Source organism: Brassica napus, chromosome C5 (genome assembly GCF_020379485.1).
Source record: "Brassica napus cultivar Da-Ae chromosome C5, Da-Ae, whole genome shotgun sequence".
In the NCBI taxonomy this organism is placed as follows: Eukaryota; Viridiplantae; Streptophyta; class Magnoliopsida; order Brassicales; family Brassicaceae; genus Brassica; species Brassica napus.
In genome coordinates this window covers 17,050,477-17,070,609 of record NC_063448.1, presented here as the reverse complement: position 1 = coordinate 17,070,609, position 20,133 = coordinate 17,050,477, and the positions used below count along the sequence as shown (strand labels likewise).

The following is a 20,133-nucleotide window of genomic DNA, read 5'->3' as shown; positions in this document are numbered from 1 at the left end:
AATAGTAATATAACTCAAAAATTGTTTGGAAACGAGGATAATAGTATTACATTAATTGTATTTCCATATTTCACACATATTAACAAATTTATTAATTATATTACCTTAACAATATTTCACATTATTAATTATATTACCAGAATAATAATAGTGCAGATTTTTATTTAGGTTAATCAATATTATTGTGCCAATTATAAAATTAAAAAAAAGTAAAATAACTGAGTTTTGCATAAGGTTAAACGTTTTTGTTTAGTTTGTTTTACTAAAACATTTTTTTTTAATTTCAATCGGTGAAAAATTATGTAGCCAAAAATATAATTCAAAGATATATTTTGTGAAGAAAATCATAACTTAAATCAAAATAATAAAAATAAATTACATTTAATGTCACTTAATTTTCACTCAATATAATTGTCTTACTAAATAAAAAAACTCTTTCTATTTCACTTAATTTAGCAAAACACATAGAAAATGTCTTTTTATTAGTTTATAAAATCAGTTAGACATGAACACTAGATATCCACTTAGGTACGAGTTGTTCCTTTCGGGTATCGTTTTTTTTGTTTTAAAATTACTCCTTTCTTGAATATTATAAATTTATGTGTAGGTTTTGATTTGAATCATTTTGAGTCTGGATGAATTCGGTTCTGATGTATATGACCCTAAAAATATCTAAATAACCAATGTAGGGAGTGAACCCAAGAATAACTCTTTATATTTTAAGTAGGTTACTAGATACTGACCCGCTATTTCAAATGGCGGGTATTTTACCTATTAAAATGTCATTTTTCAATTTTAATATTATTTCTAATTAGATGAGGATGTGTTTCAATAGTCTATTTTCTAATATGGTTTTATTTTTATAAATTGTAATTCTAATTAGTGGAAGTATGTGTTTGAATAGTTTATTATCTAATATGGTTTTATTTTTATAAATTGTATTGTAATTTATTTGTTATTAGTAAAATTGTGTTTACACATATTGGACTTCAAATCCGTTGTTTGTTTAATTCTTAAATATATCACATATATTAATTTGTTTAGTTCTTAAATGTATAATCTCAACTTTAAAAATAAAACAGGCTTTTTATAATTTTAAGTATAGATATTTTACACAAATTGGCATAATGGATTAATATATTTGTTTATCTCTTAAATGTATAATCCCTGCATAAAAAATAAAACAATATTTTTAATGATTTTCACTAAATATATTTTAAACAGAATGGGCCTAATGGGTTAACAATGGTTCAATTTGGGCCTATCGAATGGGCTTTAAATTTATGTAAATCATTAAAGGTATTTAAAAAAAAACAATGGTATGTTTTGTAATTTTTTTAAAAGTCAGGGGCATAATCATAAGAAGGATTTTGCTTTAATAGTATAGATTGGAGTACTTTTTCTTTTCGTTAATTTATTCGAGATGAGATTCCGATCTTTTAAACTAAGATAATTTATGTTCTATACATAATTATATTTTTTTATATAACTCTATTATCTCGGACTTGATGCTTCATATTGTATTAGTTAACTGTGTTACATATAATATAAATACTTACTTCGAACTAAAAATATTTAAAAAAAAAATTAAAAATTAGTTATATATAGTTTAATATACAAAAATTCACATACAAATATAAATGATAAATATAACAAATTTAAATATATTATCCGCGCGTAGCGCGGAGAAAGAATCTAGTATAGTTAATATTGATCCGTTTATGGGTGTTTAACAAAAGAAGAGATCCGTTTTATGGATATACACCCTAATAATTTCCCTGTAAAAAAAAAGAAAAGTCACTACTCACTAGCATTGAAGTTGTTGGATGCACATGTCTTTGTTGTTCTCTGATATTTAAGCTAGGCCTCATACACAGTTAATATTAACTCGTTTTACAGTACAACAGAAGAAAAAACAGCAACGCGTTTAACTTTATACTATTTTGTCCCTTTTTTCTTATCTGATTATAGTATTTTGATGAAAAATTACTTGACCAACCACTTATATTAGAAAAATACTTTTCGTGCATGCGTGCGTAATTAAAGAATCCAATTATTGATTTTCGTCGTCGCCACACCAAATGTCTTTTCCAAATTCAGTTCAATTCTTTTGAATTTTCTCACTTGGAATTAAATCCATTTGCAAAGCTGTAATTGTATATGATTAGACCCCAAAAAAGCTGTATGTGACTCAATAACCCTTTGTTTCTATAGATGTCAATCTCTAATGGACGTATATATGAAGAGACTCGTTGAATAGAATAGATTCCGAGATTTGCATGGTTAACTAATTCCACTTTTTCTTATTCTAATCGTTGGCCAATTCCACTCTTCTCTTTTTCTTCAACCTTTTCTTGCAATTCTTCAATATCTGTTCATATTTATTCTTTACTCAGCAGCCAACTTTCCCCAGTTAAGTACATAAAGAGATTAATCTCAACCAAAAGAGAGGGTTTTGTGATATGATCTGGTTTCTTGAGTTTTTAAAATAGAAATCTAGAGAAGAGAAGAAAACAAAACAATGAAGTTTGGGAAAGAGTTTGCTGCGCAGCTGATTCCAGAATGGCAACAAGCTTACGTGGATTATTCTTGTCTCAAATCCATTCTCCAAGAAATCCAAAATGCACGGAAGCGATCAGGTGCCGTAACACGCAAGCAACCTGTGCACCGCAACTTTAGCGGCCTGACTAACCGTTCAAACCGAGTCGCCACGTCAGAAGAACTTGAAAACCAGGACATAATGGTGAGTGAAATGATTGGTGATGATGGGTTTGAGAGATACGAGACGTCCATCATGAGAGTTGCAGAAGCTGGGAGAGAGCCAGAGCTTGTGTTCTTTAAAACCCTAGATCTTGAGTTCGATAAAGTGAACCATTTCTACAAGTCTAAAGTGGAGGAAATGGTGAAGGAGGCAATGGTTTTGAACAAGCAAATGGATGCTCTGATTGCTTTTAGAATCAAAGTAGATCAACCATCTTCGTCTTGGATCTGTTCTGAAACAGTATCAGTCGATGTGAATGCCTTGGATACTACGGAACATAGTAAGTTCGCTCATATTATTTTGTTTGTTAGGGTTTAGTATGAAAGAAGAACAAAACGTTTGAATATTTTTGTGTTTGGTCTTGAAGGAAAGACGTTAGCTGACGTGATGGGAATCATAGTATCCAACCATGGAGATTCAACGAGAGGGAACATGCCAGAGGCTTTAAGTGTTCTTGAACGTATCAGACTAAACAAAGATCAAGAAACTCCTCTGTCCAGGATTAGAAACGTCCTCAAGCTCTCTAGCCACGAAGAGCTCAAATTCACAAGAGAGAGTCTCAAGAAAATAGAAGAACGTCTTAAGGATGTCTTCATCAAGTTTTATCGCAAGCTTAGACATCTCAACAATTACAGGTATGCATATTGTTTCTTAAGCACTCGCGTAAGAACAACTCATAACAGGTTGTTTGTTTTATTCAGCTTCTTGAACGCCTTGGCGATTTCAAAGATCATGAAGAAGTATGATAAGGTAATAAAAACTTGATTAACTTTTATCAAAAAAAAAACTTGATTAACTAGATATGTATCTAAGTTTTCTTGATATTTATTAAAATGTTTTCAGTATTTATTCTCTATCAGATTGCTTCAAGAAATGCAGCAAAAACTTACATGGAGACTGTAGATAAGTCCTACCTCACTAGCTCTGATGAGGTTATTACAATATCTCTACATAAAACTTAATATGTTCTTTAAAATAAACTTGCTTTATATGTTCTTTCAATACTACTATAAACTTTACTTACGTTGGACAGATCCGCAAACTTATGGTGAGAGTTGAGTCTATCTTCGTGGAGTATTTCTCTAGCTCGAACCGAAGCAAAGCAATGAATTTCTTAAGACCAAAAGTGAAGAAAGAAAAACATCGGACAACGTTTTCCAGTGGTAACTAATTAAAAACGTTTAATAACATTTAGTTCATGACAAATTGATTCAAGATCTCTAATATTTGTTCTTATTTTCTCAGGCTTTTTTGTTGGCTGCTCAGTCTCTCTAGTGATTGCTCTTGCCTTGTTGATACATGCTCGTAATATAATGGGGGCAGACGGAAAAAACATTTACATGGAGACAATGTTCCCTCTTTACAGTTTGTTTGGATTTGTTGTCCTGCACATGATCATGTATGCTTCAAATATATACTTTTGGAAGAGATATCGAGTGAATTACCCTTTCATATTCGGGTTCAAAGAAGGAACAGAGCTTGGTTATAGACATGTTCTGCTTCTAAGCTTTGGTCTCAACACGCTTGCTCTAGCTGCTGTTATAATGAACCTTGACATGGAGATGGATCCTAACACTAATGATTACAAGACAATCACTGAACTTCTTCCACTTTTTATTGTTGGTGTAAGTTGTTCATCATTACAACCACGAGAATCTTAAAATCATTCTGTTATAAATGTAGTAACAGCTCTCTTGTGTACAATGTTTTCAGCTAGTGATACTAATTACTATATGTCCCTTCAACATCTTTTATCGGTCAAGCCGCTTCTTTTTCATCATGGTTGTATTCCGCTGCATTGCTGCACCGCTCTATAAGGTAACTACTCAAGCACATCCCACTAAAAACAATGTTAAATCACCGTTTCAAAAATCGGTATAGGCGAGAAATCGGATTATTGAACCTTTTTAAAAAATCGGTCTAGACGTTAAAAAAAATGGCCTAGACATTTAATATCCCGGTTAAAACGTTTTAAAAACCGGTCTTGGCACCCCTATTATCAATAATCTCTTATAAAGCGTCTAATTACCGCATATCGATTTTTTTTTTTAAACATTGGTTAAATCTCTTAAATTCTTCTTATCAAACTTGCAGATTAATCTTCCGGATTTTTTCTTGGCGGACCAATTCACAAGCCAGGTTTGTGTGGTTCATAAGATTCATTTCACATTGATGATCATGTTTTCAAAATGTTCCAACTTCATAACCAACCCTTTTTCTTAGGTTCAAGCACTGAGAAGTTTGGAGTTGTACATTTGTTACTATGGTTGGGGAGACTTCAGGCTCAGACAAAACACTTGCAGATCAAGTCATGTCTATAGCACATTCTACTTCTTCGTCGCTGTGATTCCTTACTGGTCACGTTTCCTTCAGTGTGTTCGGAGACTAATCGAAGAGAAAGATTCAACAGAAGGCTACAATGCCCTCAAGTATTTCTTGACCATAGTTGCTGTGTGCTTGAGAACAGCTTATAGCCTTAACAGAGGAAACTCCTGGAGAAACGCTGCTTGGTTTTTCTCTGCCTTGGCAACTTTTTACGGCACATATTGGGACATTGTGTTTGATTGGGGACTGCTTCACAAATCATCTAAAAGTTGGTTGAGAGAGAAGCTTCTTGTTCCTCACAAATCCGTATACTACGTTGCAATGGTGAAAACTAAGACAGAACAAAATGAATCTTGATTTTAGGTTTTCTTATTAATTTTGTTTCTCTCTTCTCTTTGCTCTAGGTGGTAAACGTTGTGTTGAGGTTGGCATGGTTGCAGACTGTTCTGGATTTCAATATCCCATTCTTGCATAGAGAAATAATGGTTGCTCTTCTTGCTATTCTCGAGATCATACGCCGTGGTATCTGGAATTTCTTCAGGTAGCGTCTTGACCAAGAACCATTCGATAAATTGGTCAGAAATTATTTCGTTTACTTATTTTGGCTTTGTTTGGGTTATGACTTGTGAACATAGGTTAGAGAACGAGCATTTGAACAATGTGGGGAAGTTCAGAGCATTCAAATCAGTTCCTTTGCCATTCAACTACGATGAAGAGTGAGAGGCGAGATAGTTAGTTCTTGGATTGGTTCTCCTCAAGGTGTTAATATTGGTATTGTTAGGGACTCCTTGTAAGGATATGAAAATTAGATGCTTAGTATATAACAAGCTTACCTAGGTTTTGTTGTGCTCTCTGCTGTGACATTTGAGGAAACCAGAAGCAACTGAAAATGGTATGGTTCCAAGTGAAAAGAAGTGTCATATATATGTTTTACCAAAAATTGTGATCACACTCTGCGAGAGCATCAAATTGTAACCACACAATATACTATAGCCCTCTTCTTTTTGCAGACGCGGCGGCAGCGTCTGGCGTCTTAAAAAATACACTTGATTCATTCCTTTCACTGTCTATAGAATAAGACGCTAACAACATGGCCACTTAAAATTAACGGGGATTTGTGACGCCGTAAAATCCGGCGTCAGAAAAAATGCGGTGGTTTTTTATAAAACGCAGCTGACACCAATTAAATGAGGATGCCGTAAAAAAACTGTTTCCTTTGTATTTTCTTTAACGCGGACGCTGCCGTAGCATCCGCTGCGTCTAAGAAAAGAACAGGGCTTATGATAAAAAAAGATTACCATGAAACAACATTATAAGAGACTGAGGTTATTCAGACGGCCAACCTATAAAGAAAGCCTATAAACCTTGCATTGATGGTTTCATGGGAAGATTTTTCTTTATTTAAGTAGATGTTGATTTTAAGTCTGAGAGCACATATATAAATGAGCTGGCCTAGACTTTGCAACAAGCAATGACAACAACATAACTTGTCAAAAAAAAGAAGCATGAGCATATTGATCTTGCAGCTGAAACCCAAATAATATGAGTCAACAAAGTCTATAGTATCACTCGAGTCTAGGACTAAGAAACCCAAGATGTACCCCTCTGGATATCCAACAAGGAGTAATCATATAGGAGATCTTGGTGAGCAGTTCTAGTGGCCTTGCTCACTGGGGTTTACCCGCTCACCGCTGCAACAGAAGAAATGTGGCAGCTTGACTCGCCCGCAACTCCTGCAAACACAAGAATGTGTGCACTTAAAACCGGGGTATATATAAAATTCTGATCAGAGAGGATGAAACGAGTGTTAAATCAAGCATATCTAAGGCCAAAGAAGTCAAGGTCTTCCATAAAACTCATTACCTTTATACTTGAATGCCAAGTGATGGTAGTAAGGGGACATACATTAAATCCTTCACAACCTCAAAACTAAATCTCATACCAAACTCAAACCTACGGATAGATTAAGAACCATCAAACAGATAAAGCAACAAGGGAAGGCAAAGTCTTACCTGCAACGGATGATGACAGGAATAGGCTTAAGAGCCTTTGGCCCATTTCTTATCCCTCTCTTGTGTTTAGAAACCTGCATGTTTCACGAAGAACAGCTTCAATTAACCACTATATCACTCTCCAATAGGACAAGGCCACCATAAAAGTACACATTTTCATATGATACTAACTAACTCCTAACTACCCAGAAGGTACAAACTATAGATGAAATAAAAGAACTAAATCAATTAAGAATGTAAGCTAAAACCCAAAGGTACACAAGCAACGGTTTAAACATGGACACTCAAAAGCAGCCAATAAGACAACATTTATGAGATGAAATATAACACACTGTATCTAAAATTGCAAAACTTTTATCAGAAACAAGTCCAATAGCGTGTCCCCCTAAAACCCTAGAGAAACCCTGAATCCGAGCTAATCCCAGATGTCACAATAACTCAAAGCCCAAAGAAAGTTTCAATCTTTTAGCAGTGGAAAACGAAGGGAGAGGATCAATGAAGAGAGACTAAGGTTTCCCAAACCTTCTTCTTGGGCACAGCCATCAGGTCCATGGATCCACTGAAAGCGAAACTAGGAAACCCGAATCCGAAGCTCTTCTCATCGATCAAACCCGATTGACTCTGATTCTCATCGAACTCAGGTGAAATCAGCGGCGGCGTAACGATGGGTCGATCGATGACGCTGTTAAAAGGCGGAGGCATAGCCGCGACGTGGCTGAAGCTTCGGGTTTCGAAGATGCGGCATGACTCAACCGCGGCACGTTTTAGCGATGCCAGTCTCAACGCCATTGTTGATGCAGTTTCTCTCTAAAGCTAATAGCTGCCGGAAGTGGAGAGTGGAGACTCGACAAGATTATGAAAGGTAAAATGAACGCTCAACGGCGCCGTTTTTGTTTAATTGAACCGAATCGAACCGTGAGAGTTCGCTCTTTCTAACTAGATAACCGATCATAGACCGTGATGGACCCGGTTTGATTCATAACCGAGAGTGAGAGGTTTTAAGCGATAACCCTCGTCGTCGTCGGGATTAAAAACATTTACAGATCAAAGCAAAGCTCTATCTGGTCAGCGAGAGACCATGTCGTGGATGAAAGGAGATTTACTATCCAAAAGCAGGAGGCTTGTTGGTGGATTGGCTATGCGTGAGCCTGTTTGGCTTAAAGCCATGGAAGCGTAACTCTCTCTTTCTCGTTTCATCTGTTTTTCCACTTAGATACTTCCTCATTGATTCATCGGGTTTCTATTTCGGGTTCGATTGCATAGAAAGTTGAGATGGTTTCAGTTTCTTAGCGTTGTGGTGGGGTTAATGGCAGATCACCACCTCCTGTCTTTCCTCGCTCTAATGGGAACCTCAAGAAGATTGTTCTCCCTGAAGATTCCTACGTTCGTAGATTCGCACGCAAGCATCCTGAAGCGAAACTCGTCGACCCCATCAAGTAAAGGCTCCATCTTTATGCATCTATACCAAACATGGTTTTGATTATGAGTTTGTCTCTTGCGTTCTGAACTAAGTACTGTCCATGTGACTCTCTTCAATGGAAAAGTTTCTTGTGTCTTTCTGGATTTATCTCTAATATTATTGGTTTATATTATATGCTTCACCATATAGGGCTTCGGCGTTTATTCCAGATCCAGCTCGGGTATATGGTTGTCGTGTCCTTGAACTGACCAAGAATGGCATCAGCGAGGATGACGCCATGTCTGTTGCTAATGTACTGTGTGTTTTCTTTTCACAGTCATCTTAATGATGCTGAGATGTTTTCTTCTTCTTGCTGATGTATTTTTTGATGTTTGTTTCCAGATGGAGTACCTTGCAGAGAGGAAGGAAATGAAGAAAGCATACAAACGCCTAAAAGAGCTAGCGGTACTGCAAGACAAGACTCCTCCTCCTAAACCGTATCTTAGTTCCAAAACAGAGATGCAAATCCAAGAGAAGAAACCCCCCACGGATCCTCCTAGCGTCCGCAGGCTTGTTAACCAGCTGAAACAGCAGAAAGAGGTGTTGCTCCAGGACAAACCTGGAGGAAATGCTAATCAGGACCATTGGATCGACGAATAAACTCTCCATCATCCTTTTTCTTTTGTGCAACTTCTCATCCAATTTATATTACCATATGGTAGAACCAGTCTTTTGACATTCTTTATCTAAAATATATTTTCCAACAAACAATTGTTATTTCCATTTGATTATCTTTATAATAATGTCATTGGATGTGATTTCTTTCTTCCATGAGGCAAGGAATTACATGAAAGCAAAGTATCCTTGCAAACAATTAGCTTCTACAGTTACAAAAGATTTGTTTTGCAGTTGTCACTCTAGGCCAACAAGAGTCTTCATTGCCTTCTTTTTGGATACAACTTTGCTATAAACACCCTTTCCTAGCTTCAAGACTTTCTCCATCTCTGCAATGCTACTACTACTACAACCTCCATTCTTCTTCTGCTTCATCCCTTCCACCAACATCTTCAACAACCTCTCATCACTTCCAATGACATCACAGACACTGTCCACCACAACTTCCATGGTTGGAACCTTCCTTCCCCATCTCCTCATAAGCCTCTCTGAGTTATAAACCTCTTCATAAACACCCCAATAAGATGCTCTCAACAATCCTTTATCCTTCCCTTTCACCTTCCATCTCTTCATCCCTTCCTCCACCGTATAAACCGCGTTTCCCGCGTCTACGCCTCTCTCTAAACCCATCTCGAACTCTCTAATCTCTTGGTTGGCAACAGACAATAAACTCTCAAACTTACATCTACTGCATTTACAAGAAAACCCCCATGACTCAGCCATCTCTTTCCGCTTCTCCAGCGGAGAAGAAAGCACGTCGAAGTAAGCAGAAGTGATCTCTTCCCCAGCCTTGATATCTCTTGACGCATGAACAACCGCGTAGTCTCCAACGTGAACCCGTCTTGCGTTTGGAACACACGAGTGGTTGATGAATGACGCTAGCGTCCATAGCCCTACACCGTAATACTCTTTGTTCTTCCCTATAACTTTAGCTGAAACCGCATCTTCCACCAGAGAATTCACATCCAAGATGCTTAGCAGCTTCTCCATACCCAAATCTTGTTTCGAGTCATCGTAAGTCTCAGATGCTTCTTCAGGCCTAAAGAGAGATATGTCAGGAATCTCCAGCTTCTCTTCCTCTTCTCCAGTGGATAAACTCGAGACAAGTCGCCGTGTTCTGTCACATCTCCTCACAGATTTAGTAACTTCTTCCACGAAGTTCTTCCACATAATCATCTGCGCTTTTTCACCAGACTCTTCACTCCCTAAGATCCCTCTCTCAGTAGCAACTGCTCTTGTGACTAAGATCAAAGTTCCTACAACGATGTTCTTCGTTGCAAACAACCCACGCCCACTACCCTCAGACTTCTTAATCTCGACCGACCCAATGAACTCAGCAAGCTCCGGAGTTATCCCACGAAACCCACTTAGGATCCAATCAGACAGATCGAAAGCTCCAGTCTTTGCCTTAAACTCGAGCTTCTTGCACTTCTCCATGTACTCAGTAACACTCTCGCTCGCCTGAGGGTCGAGCAGAGCCGTTTTGAAACACTCCAAGGCCGATGAGTATTTGCTCAAACCGAGCAAGACTTTACCTTTACAGAGGAGAGTCTTGAAATGGGTGTTTTCGATCTCGAGTGCTTGATCACAGTCCCGCATCGCTTCGGAGGAGTCGTTAAGCCTTGCTCTGGCTTCGGCTCGGTTGCATAGAGCCAAGCAGAGGGATTTCTTGAGCTTATGGATCGAATCCGGGTCGGATCCAGCAAGCTTTGTGATTTTGGTCCTGGAGAGATCGATGAACTTGGTGTAAAGCTGGATAGACTCTTCCCATTCTTCCCGGAAAAGAAGCTCCGTCGCTTTGGATCTGAGGCTCTGCAACAGCTCCGGTGATCCTTCCTTTTGCTCAAATTGCTCTCCTCCCATTGGTTGATTTCTTGTAATTTGTCAATTAATTTAATAAAAGAAAGTTTTGGCTTTGGATTTGATTTGCAGAATCGTATTGTGTTTCCTCCAGAAACATATAAATGTTAGCGTTTTGTAACGGTCGGATTTTGTAGCTATGCTTTTTTTTACACTATTGTTTTTGTCCCCACATGATGCTGTAACGGTCATGAACATCTTTAACAATTACATCTCAGTTTCTTTGTCTTTTTGATAAAAGTATATAATTCAGAATCACTGCAAATTGCAATTTAACATTAATTTCATCTGACGTATTACTCATGTAAGAGATTTAGCATCTGTTTAGTTGAGGACAAATGATTTAATCAAATTGTTTCATTACCAATTCAAAGCAAAAAGACATATTAGTCTCACATCTGTTTTGTAAACTTAGTGATCTCACTCCCCTCAGAAACAGCTAAACCTATCCCTGTTCTACCACCATTACCAACACCTCTATAATACAACCTCCACTGATGATCAGAGTCTCCATCCATCTCAATCAAATAAGGACACCCAACTCCTTCGCTATCCCACGCACCGCCTTCACCAACCGCAAGCACTGCTTCCTCGTCCTGGACCCGTTTCCAATCCTTAATCCCATCTATCGAAACCGCCAAGCCAATGCTCATCTTACCATTTCTATCCACACCTTCATAGGCCATCACATAACTCCCATCTCTCTTGTTCCTTGTCACGCAAGGATACCTTCCTCCCATCTCATCAAAGCAAACCAAACCTTCCTTTTCAGATTTTCTTCCTCCTAAGATCTTACCAAACTTCACCCACTTGATCCCTTCCCTAGATCTCGCCATCCCAATGCAAAACTCACCGGTTTTCGCGTCGAAAGAATGGTAATACATCCTTAGATCCCCACTTCCATGGAACACTACATGTGGTGATGCAATGTATAGAAAGTCCCAATCTTTTTCAGACCCAACATCAAACAACGCACCACTATGATGCTCACCTTCGATTCTAGCCCAATGCCTACCGTCTTGACTGATCGCTAACCCGGGGAGTGACCTAAAAACGCTAGCTTTCTCGAATCTTTCTGGATTCCCCAACTCAAAGTTCAAACCTTGGGACTGAAACTCAACGGTCTCGGTCGTGTAGCCTGTGTAATACATCCAGTAAACAGAGCTATCAGCTCTGACTTTGGAGCTAGACATTATCACTACTTCACGGGGCCGAACATTAGCCTTGTCGAAAGCCCACCAGTCTTCACAAGGGGTCATGACCAAACCCACATCGTCCGTCGACTCAACTATCCCTTTCCCTCTTTCCCAGTGAATCCCATTGTTTGAAACCGCTAATCCGACAGAATCTGAAACTAGGTTTTGCTTTGAGGAGGTGCTTCTTCCATGGTACCACATGTACCATCTCTCTTCGTTGTCACTTAGAAATCTCTTCACGACAGGAGATCCAATCTCCTCGCTGTCCCACGAATCAGTACCTAAATCAAGAACCAGTCCTTTCTTCGAAGACGGCAGAGAAGATGACTCCAAGCTCGAATCTTGACATGTTTCGTTACTTCTGGTGGTGGAACATCTTGTGACTGTGAGCGAGAACGGAGAAACTCGTTTGTTCCGGTAATGAATTGAGAGAATGGATGATCTGTGACGTCGAGCTGTACTAGAGGCGGTGACGATGGAAGGAGTTCCATGGAGTTTGATGACATTAGCTTCCATGGCTTGAAGAAAATCTGAAAGCAAAGGTTGCTCTGATTGTAGTGAAATGCCACGGCCACATATTTTGTTTGGATGACTTTTCTACTTGCCAGTTCAAATATGACACGTGACATATGTGCAATGGTGAGCCACGATCTCCTTGACAGATTGGGTAAATCAGGAAAATTGTAGTAGGCTTAAGATATCGGCCCAACTAAGGCCCAATAGTAAACTGAGTTTATTTCTTTCAAGGTTCACAGTAAAGTCAAGACTTATAATCTAATAGATTTTTATCCGCGTGCCTGCACAGATGTATTTTTAAAAAAATATGATGCGTTATAAATCATATTGTGGATGTTCATAACCGGCCCGGTTCATAACCGGCCCAATGCTAGAGAGAGAGAGTCGGTCGTGAGAAGAGAGTGAGAGAGAATCGACCTCTTGCATTTTCTTTATTAGATTATGATTTGTACTCTTTCCATATTTTGTATTTTCTTTTTTTAGTATTTCCATTATTCTATGACGATGTAATTCTCTATATATAAAGGGCTTCTTATGTTTATGAATATGACAGAAACATAGATTATATTCTCTAGTTTCACAACACGTTATCAGCACGATTACTCTAAACCCTAAGCTAAAGTTCGAACCCTAAAACCCTAACCTCACCCCGGCGATAAAACCTAAACCCGACGACGAACCCTAATCTGATCGAGAACCTAAAACCCCATACTCAAGGCGTTCCCGATCTCAGCACGCGACCTCAGTCCGCTCCTCAGCTCGCGACTTCAGCCTGTTCGCGAGACACGATCTCAGCCTGCTCGACGCGACCCAATACCGTTCGATAGCCAGCACATTCACGACCCGATAGCTGCTTGCTCCCGTTCGCGACTCGTCTCAGCTTCAATCCGTTCGCGACAGACAGCAACCCGTTCTATTCGGTGGTCCATTCAATCCGACTTGAGGTTTAGGTAAAACTAAAACCTAAGAACCAAACCCTAAGGCAATAGATCCAATCCCTAATAACCTAAATTGAATCTTATTGCTTGATTAAAATCGAAACCCTAATTCCCTAAAGCCTATCCGCATGCATACCATGCAAACCCTAATCGAAATTTGATTTGATTGTTTATGTGATTGAATGTTTTGAATCTGATTATCATCACATAGAACCAATTGATAGGATCGATTAATCTCATACTTGAATTTGGTTGATTGAATTGATGAACTAATTGAATGTTATCTTGCGATAGAAATCGCCTACGTTGATTAGTTCTCATCTTGTTTAAAACTTGAAACCGACCGGCTTGTTCATATTGAAACCCTAATTGCATTAATTGATCGTCAGGTTGATAGTAACTAAACCCGTTGATGCATTGCTTGATTGTTTTATTAAGGTTTCATGATCACTTAGAATCGTTCTTGCTAAAGATGAATAACCGATTGCATTAAGATCATATAGAAACCGATTGCTAAGATTGTTCATACTCTTGGCCGTGCGGCTTGTCTTGCATTATGCATCTTCGGATTGTTTGGCCGTGCGGCTTGTTAGCATATCATGCATGCATAATCGTATGAACTAAATGCATCATATTTGTTTGGTCGTGTGACCAATTTGCATTATATATCTGATTGTCTTGTATGCATTATAAGAACATTATAAATCCTAAGAATGAAATATATGATTTCAGATGTCGAAAATCAACAACTTGGATTTTGCTGCCCTAAATCTCTCTGGAGATAATTACTTGCAATGGGCACTTGATGCTAAGATCATCCTAAAATCCAAGGGACTCGGTGAATGTATCACCGAGGGCAATAATGCAAGTGAGAAAGATAGATATGGAGCTATATTAATTATATGTCATCATCTTATTGAGAGTCTCAAAGATCAGTATTTGACTATTGAGAATCCTCTAGACCTTTGGACAGAGTTGAAAACGAGATATGATCACCAGAGAACGATGTTATTACCAAAGGCTATGTATGATTGGAGGAATCTCAGAATCCAGGACTTCAAGTCCGTGGACGAGTATAACTCGGCCCTATTTAAGATAGTTTCTAAATTGAAACTGTGTGGTGAGGATATAACGGATAAGGATATGCTTGAGAAAACCTTTTCCACCTTCCACACAAGAAATGTGTTGTTACAACAACAGTACCGAGAGAAGGGCTTCACAACTTATGCTAATCTGATCTCTTGTCTCTTGCTCGCTGAGTAGAACAATGAACTGTTGATGAGAAACAGAGAATTGAGACCTCCTGAAACAAACCCATTACCTGAGGCACATGCGGCCGTAGAGGATAAGAAAGAGTCGAACCATGTCCAGAGTGATAGCCAACACAGCCGTGGTCGTGAAAAATGGCATGGACGTGGTGGTCGAGGCCGAAAATCGTTTGGTCGAGGCCGAGGCAACTCATATGGCCATGGCCAAGGAAAATCTTATGGAGGCCGTGGTCATGGCCGAGGCCGTGGTACATCATTTAAACCACAAAACTCGACCAAATCCGTGTGCCATAGATGTGGTATGGATAATCATTGGGCTAAGACATGTAGGACTCCCAAACATCTCGTTGACCTCTACCAAGAGAGTTTGAAAGGGAAGAATCCTGAAGCTCATATGACTTATCAAGATGGTGAAGATGATTTCAATCATGAACAAGACGATCTCATGGAGTATGAAATGTCTGATTGTTTAAAAGAATGAAGTTGAATTCGACATCTATGTTTTTGTGTTCTTTGCTTTGTGTTTTCTATGTTTTGATTGCTTTGAACTTATTTTATTAATGAATGAAAGTTTTTGATATAAAAGTCTCTAAAGTCTCATAGAGGGCTACGGCCAGGCTAATATCATGTTGCCTAAAGGTACGCATCTAGAGATATCTGATGCATTGTATTCACCCAGCTCTAAGAGAAGCCTATTGAGCTTTAAAGACATTCGAATGAATGACTTTCATATTGAGACTAAGGGGGAAGGAAACAAAGAGTTCCTTCAGATCTTTGAAATCGCCCAAGGCCATAAGAAAGTCTTAGAAACTATACATGCACTCTCTACTGGTCTTTACCATACCAAAGTCAGTATGATTGAGGCCAATGCCACATTTAATAAAATAGCCATCAATGCTTAGATGCGGCCGGTCCTGATGTATCTAATACTGATTCTTGGGACGCCAAGATTCAAGGTACTGAAGGTTCTGATAATAATGAGATCTCAATAAACTATGTCTTGTCTGGGATACAATGGAACAAAAAGAATGTCGACATTGATGATATATTTGCATACAAGGTAGCACTTGAACTTATGGATTTGAATGAGGATCATGAACCCACGTCTATTTATGAGAGCACTCAATGATCAGATTGGATCAAATGGAAAGAAGCTATAAACGTGGAGTTAAACTCTTTAAAGAAGAGAGATGTCTTTGGACCAATAGTCCGGACACCATATGATGTTAAACCAGTCGGCTATAAGTGGGTCTTTGTGAGGAAAAGAAATGAACACGACAAGGTCGTGAGATATAAAGCACGGCTTGTTGCACAAGGATTCTCACAGAGACCAGGAATCGATTATGAGGAGACATACTCCCTGTGGTGGATGCTACTACTTTTAGATTCCTGATAAGTCTGGCTATAAGAGAAAACTTAGACTTGCGGTTAATGGATGTTGTAATTGCATACTTATATGGTCCACTGGATAATGAAATATATATGAAAGTACCAGAGGGTATAGAGTTGAAAAACAAATCGAATACTCGAGAACAACACTGTATAAAGTTGAATAAGTCACTTTATCGATTGAAACAATCAGGCCGAATGTGGTACAATAGGTTAAGTGAGTACCTAGAGAGAGAAGGATACAAGAATGATCCAATCAGCCCTTGTATTTTTATAAAGAAATTTGGCCAGGGCTTTGTGATTACAGCAGTGTATGTTGATTATTTAAATATCCTAGGAACCTCTGGAGAAATCTCCCAAACAGTTGAATATCTTAAGAAAGAATTTGAGATGAAAGATCTTGGAAAAACAAAGTTTTGTTTGGGATTACAGCTTGAGTACATAAGAGATGGAATCCTTGTGCATCAAATGGCATATACAGAAAAAGTACTCAAGAGATTCAACATGGCCGAGTCTCACCCATTATCTAGCCCCATGGTCGTGAGGTCCCTCGGCCTGGACACTGATCCGTTTCGTCCTAAGATCGATGTTGAAGATGTCCTTGGTCCCGAAGTGCCATATCTCAGTGCCATAGGAGCTTTGATGTATCTGGCTAGTCACACAACCAGATATATGTTTTGCTGTGAATCTATTGTCTAGATTTAGCTCTTGTCCAACCCAAAGGCACTAGAACGGGATTAAACATGTTCTTCGTTACCTGCAAGGAACGAAAGACTTGGATTTATTTTATACTAACCAAAACAAAGAAGGTTTAGTTGATTTTGCTAATGCAGGTTATTTTTCGGATCCACACAATGCTCGATCACAGACAGGCTATGTTTCCACACATGGTGGATCGACCATATCATGGCGTTCCATGAAGCAACGGCCATATCATGGCGTTCCATGAAGCAGACGATCGCGGCCACATCTTCAAACCATTCAGAGATCTTGGCTGTTCATGAGGCCAGCCGCGAGTTGTTCAGAACATGGGGAGTAATACGTGTTGTACTCTTTTTCCTTCACCATGGTTTTGTCCCACTGGGTTTTCCTGGTAAGGTTTTAATGAGGCAACATCTAAAGTGTATTACAATCGATGTATGGTTATGGCATCCAAGGGGGAGTGTTATAAATCATATTGTGGATGTCCATAACCGGCCCGGTTCATAACCGGCCCAATGCTAGAGAGAGAGAGAGTCGGTCGTGAGGAGAGAGAGAGAGAATCGGCATCTTGCATTTTCCTTATTAGATTATGATTTGTACTCTTTCCATATTTTGTATTTCCTTTCTTTAGTCTTTCCATTATTCTATGACGGTGTAATTCTCTATATATAAAGGGCTCCTTATGTTTATGAATAAAACAGAAACATAGATTATATTCTCTAGTTTCACAACATGATGTTATTTCTTTTTTATGTCACTAGTTAGGGGGTGGCAAAAAACTCAAATTCGAAGAACCGAACCAATCACAATCCGAATAAGTAGTACCAAATCCGAACCGAAATTGATTAAATATCAGAATTATTCAAAATTTTGGTATTTGAAGAACAGAAACCTAATCAGAACCGAACCGAAGTATTTTGGGTATCCAAATAGATTTATATACTTATATATATTAATTATTTTTAGATTTAATATATATAAAAACATCCAAAATATATATAATATTTTTAAGTACGTTTAAATACTTGAAATATATATACAAATAATCAAAAGTAAATATCTAAAATAGTTAAAATATACTCAAAACTCCAAAAATACTTAAATAATTATTAATTCTCTATCCAAATATTTAAACCAAACTAATTTATATGTTAAGTTAGGTACTCTGACATATGTTATATTCAAATTTATATGTAATATATTCTATTATTTATAGATTTTTTAAAAATTAAAGAATATAATAAATTTTAAATTTTATAAAATAATTTAAATTGGTTATCTAAATCTGAACCGAATCCTCAAAGATCTGAACCGAGCACGAAATCCCAAACATACCCAAAAACAAATCCGAACGTCCACCCCTAATCACTATTATATATCCTATATGTGTCATCATAGGTTACAAAATATGTTAATCGTATTTTATACATGCCATCAAATAAGTAATCTTATAATTAATAATATTTTATACCTACAATCATATAAATAATCATATATATTATATTTTTAAATTTCGATGTGAAATATAAAAACCATAATTTAATATGATGTTTGAAATTAGGTTTTGTATTGTATTTTTCTTATATATATTGAAAACATTTTTATAATGGTTATTGAAAAATAGGTTACTAAAAATCTATTTTTAAATATATGTATATTTTTGATTGAATTTTTGATATAAATCAATTTTAAATTATTATTTTGACTTGAATATGTATATCAAGTAACATAAGCCAATTACTTTTTAATATAATGTAATGGAATCTAATTTTTTTAATAGCATAAGCCATTTTTTTTCCTAAATTACTACTATCTATTTTTTCAAACATCACTATATTTTTTTTTGAACTGATATCTATGTTGCCAAACAAAAACTTAAAGTAATAAGATAGATGTTCAGTTTTCTTTCTTTAAAATAAATTTTCATAAATGTCATAATTATGAAATGTTTATGTTTCTATTTTTAAAATCTAAAATGACAGAAAACTGAAATTTAATTTTATATTCAGATATTTATTTAAAGAAAAATGACTAACAACTCAATAATCTTTAAGACGAATTAATGGACTGGATTGTGTTGTAGGTTGGTGAAGTTAGTTGAAAATCGGTTAGCTACCCAAAAAATACTGTTACCCATTTATATTTCTTATACCATTAATATATAATTCTGAATTGTATCAAAATTTAATGATTGATATGGCGACAACTAGCTAGCTGATGAGTTTAAATGATGTTAATTATACATTTTGTATTATATTATTATAAAATAGTATAGTAAAAGAAACATGTTTTCTGTTTAGACGTCGGTTATGACTGCTTGCTTGGCTGTCTTTTGTTTTTTTATTATCAACGACTGCTTGGCTATCTAAGCTTGCTATGCAAGCACTTGAGCACCTACGTGGCTGCCTTTTTTTTTTTTTAAGTATGTGGCTGCCTTTTAAAATTAATGAAAATTGATAATTTGCTTTAGAGCTAACCATGTCTATTTGACAAATTAAAGAAGATACTATAAGAACATGATCCTTCCCAATCAATTTTTGGTTTAACTTGCAAATAAGAGAACAAGATAAGGAAGCAACAACTATCAGTTAACAATAAATGGCACGACGGCGGAGGTTTTCTCCAAAGGGAAAGATGTGGACTGTTGTGTTTATCTTGTCTGGCTATATAGAAAATTTAGAGGATACGTTATTTTCCTTGTCAAACCGTGTTACATTTTAGGTTGGAGGAACTAGGAAAAATAAGGAAAAATAGAAAATGTGTGATTATAAGGAAAAATAATCTGTTTCCCCCCCCCCCCCAAAAAAAAAGGAAAATAATCGGTTATATTGGGTTCAGATAGTAAATTGACAAAGTGAAATGTGATTTCTTATTTTTCTTATGTCAGAACATGTAATTCTACTAGTGGAAAACACAAACTGGTAACCAGAACAACTTCTTCATCGTTATGTTGATTTATTCCCAAAATAAGTATTTACAAGTTGACAAAATAAAGTTGGTAGTACAATCGTAAAGAGCCATTTGTATTAATTCAATTAGAGAGATTGGATACATAAATAATTACTAACCTAATTTAGTAATAAAGAGTCGTA

General features: G+C 37.0%; 6 protein-coding genes across 7 annotated transcripts; 3 read left to right on the top strand and 3 right to left on the bottom strand.

Annotated features, from left to right (window-relative positions):
* The first annotated feature begins 1,709 nt into the window (after positions 1-1,709).
* LOC125587680 (phosphate transporter PHO1 homolog 7-like) lies at positions 1,710-3,499 on the top strand. Its single transcript, XM_048758636.1, has one exon. The coding sequence runs from the start codon at positions 2,522-2,524 to the stop codon at positions 3,077-3,079; it is 558 nt and encodes a 185-aa protein (XP_048614593.1). The 5' UTR covers positions 1,710-2,521; the 3' UTR covers positions 3,080-3,499.
* On the top strand, positions 3,149-5,806 carry LOC106363335 (phosphate transporter PHO1 homolog 8). The gene is made up of 10 exons (XM_048757271.1): positions 3,149-3,396; positions 3,463-3,511; positions 3,622-3,693; positions 3,795-3,924; positions 4,007-4,386; positions 4,475-4,579; positions 4,856-4,900; positions 4,985-5,410; positions 5,491-5,627; positions 5,722-5,806. Exons 1-10 carry the CDS (start codon positions 3,149-3,151, stop codon positions 5,804-5,806), a joined length of 1,677 nt encoding a protein of 558 aa, XP_048613228.1.
* Positions 5,807-6,463: 657 nt separating this feature from the next.
* BNACNNG33200D lies at positions 6,464-7,957 on the bottom strand. Of its 2 annotated transcripts, XM_048758637.1 has the most exons (4): positions 7,621-7,949; positions 7,099-7,172; positions 6,950-7,039; positions 6,464-6,819 (listed from the first exon to the last, which is right to left on the bottom strand). In XM_048758637.1, exons 1-3 carry the CDS (start codon positions 7,885-7,887, stop codon positions 6,952-6,954), a joined length of 429 nt encoding a protein of 142 aa, XP_048614594.1. In that variant the 5' UTR covers positions 7,888-7,949; the 3' UTR covers positions 6,464-6,819; positions 6,950-6,951. The 2 variants fall into 2 exon arrangements, with proteins under 2 accessions (XP_048614594.1, XP_013662734.1); XM_013807280.3 differs by lacking the exon at positions 6,950-7,039 and having other exon boundaries at positions 7,621-7,957.
* Positions 7,958-8,073: 116 nt separating this feature from the next.
* On the top strand, positions 8,074-9,315 carry BNACNNG33190D. The gene is made up of 4 exons (XM_013807279.3): positions 8,074-8,271; positions 8,412-8,534; positions 8,708-8,810; positions 8,900-9,315. The coding sequence occupies exons 1-4, from the start codon at positions 8,177-8,179 to the stop codon at positions 9,155-9,157; spliced, it is 579 nt and encodes a 192-aa protein (XP_013662733.1). The 5' UTR covers positions 8,074-8,176; the 3' UTR covers positions 9,158-9,315.
* On the bottom strand, positions 9,252-11,331 carry BNACNNG33180D (methyltransferase FGSG_00040). Its single transcript, XM_013807278.3, has one exon. The coding sequence runs from the start codon at positions 11,033-11,035 to the stop codon at positions 9,410-9,412; it is 1,626 nt and encodes a 541-aa protein (XP_013662732.1). The 5' UTR covers positions 11,036-11,331; the 3' UTR covers positions 9,252-9,409.
* Positions 11,332-11,371: 40 nt separating this feature from the next.
* On the bottom strand, positions 11,372-12,820 carry LOC106367488. The gene has a single exon (XM_013807277.3). It carries the CDS (start codon positions 12,742-12,744, stop codon positions 11,425-11,427), a length of 1,320 nt encoding a protein of 439 aa, XP_013662731.2. The 5' UTR covers positions 12,745-12,820; the 3' UTR covers positions 11,372-11,424.
* Positions 12,821-20,133: the final 7,313 nt, after the last annotated feature.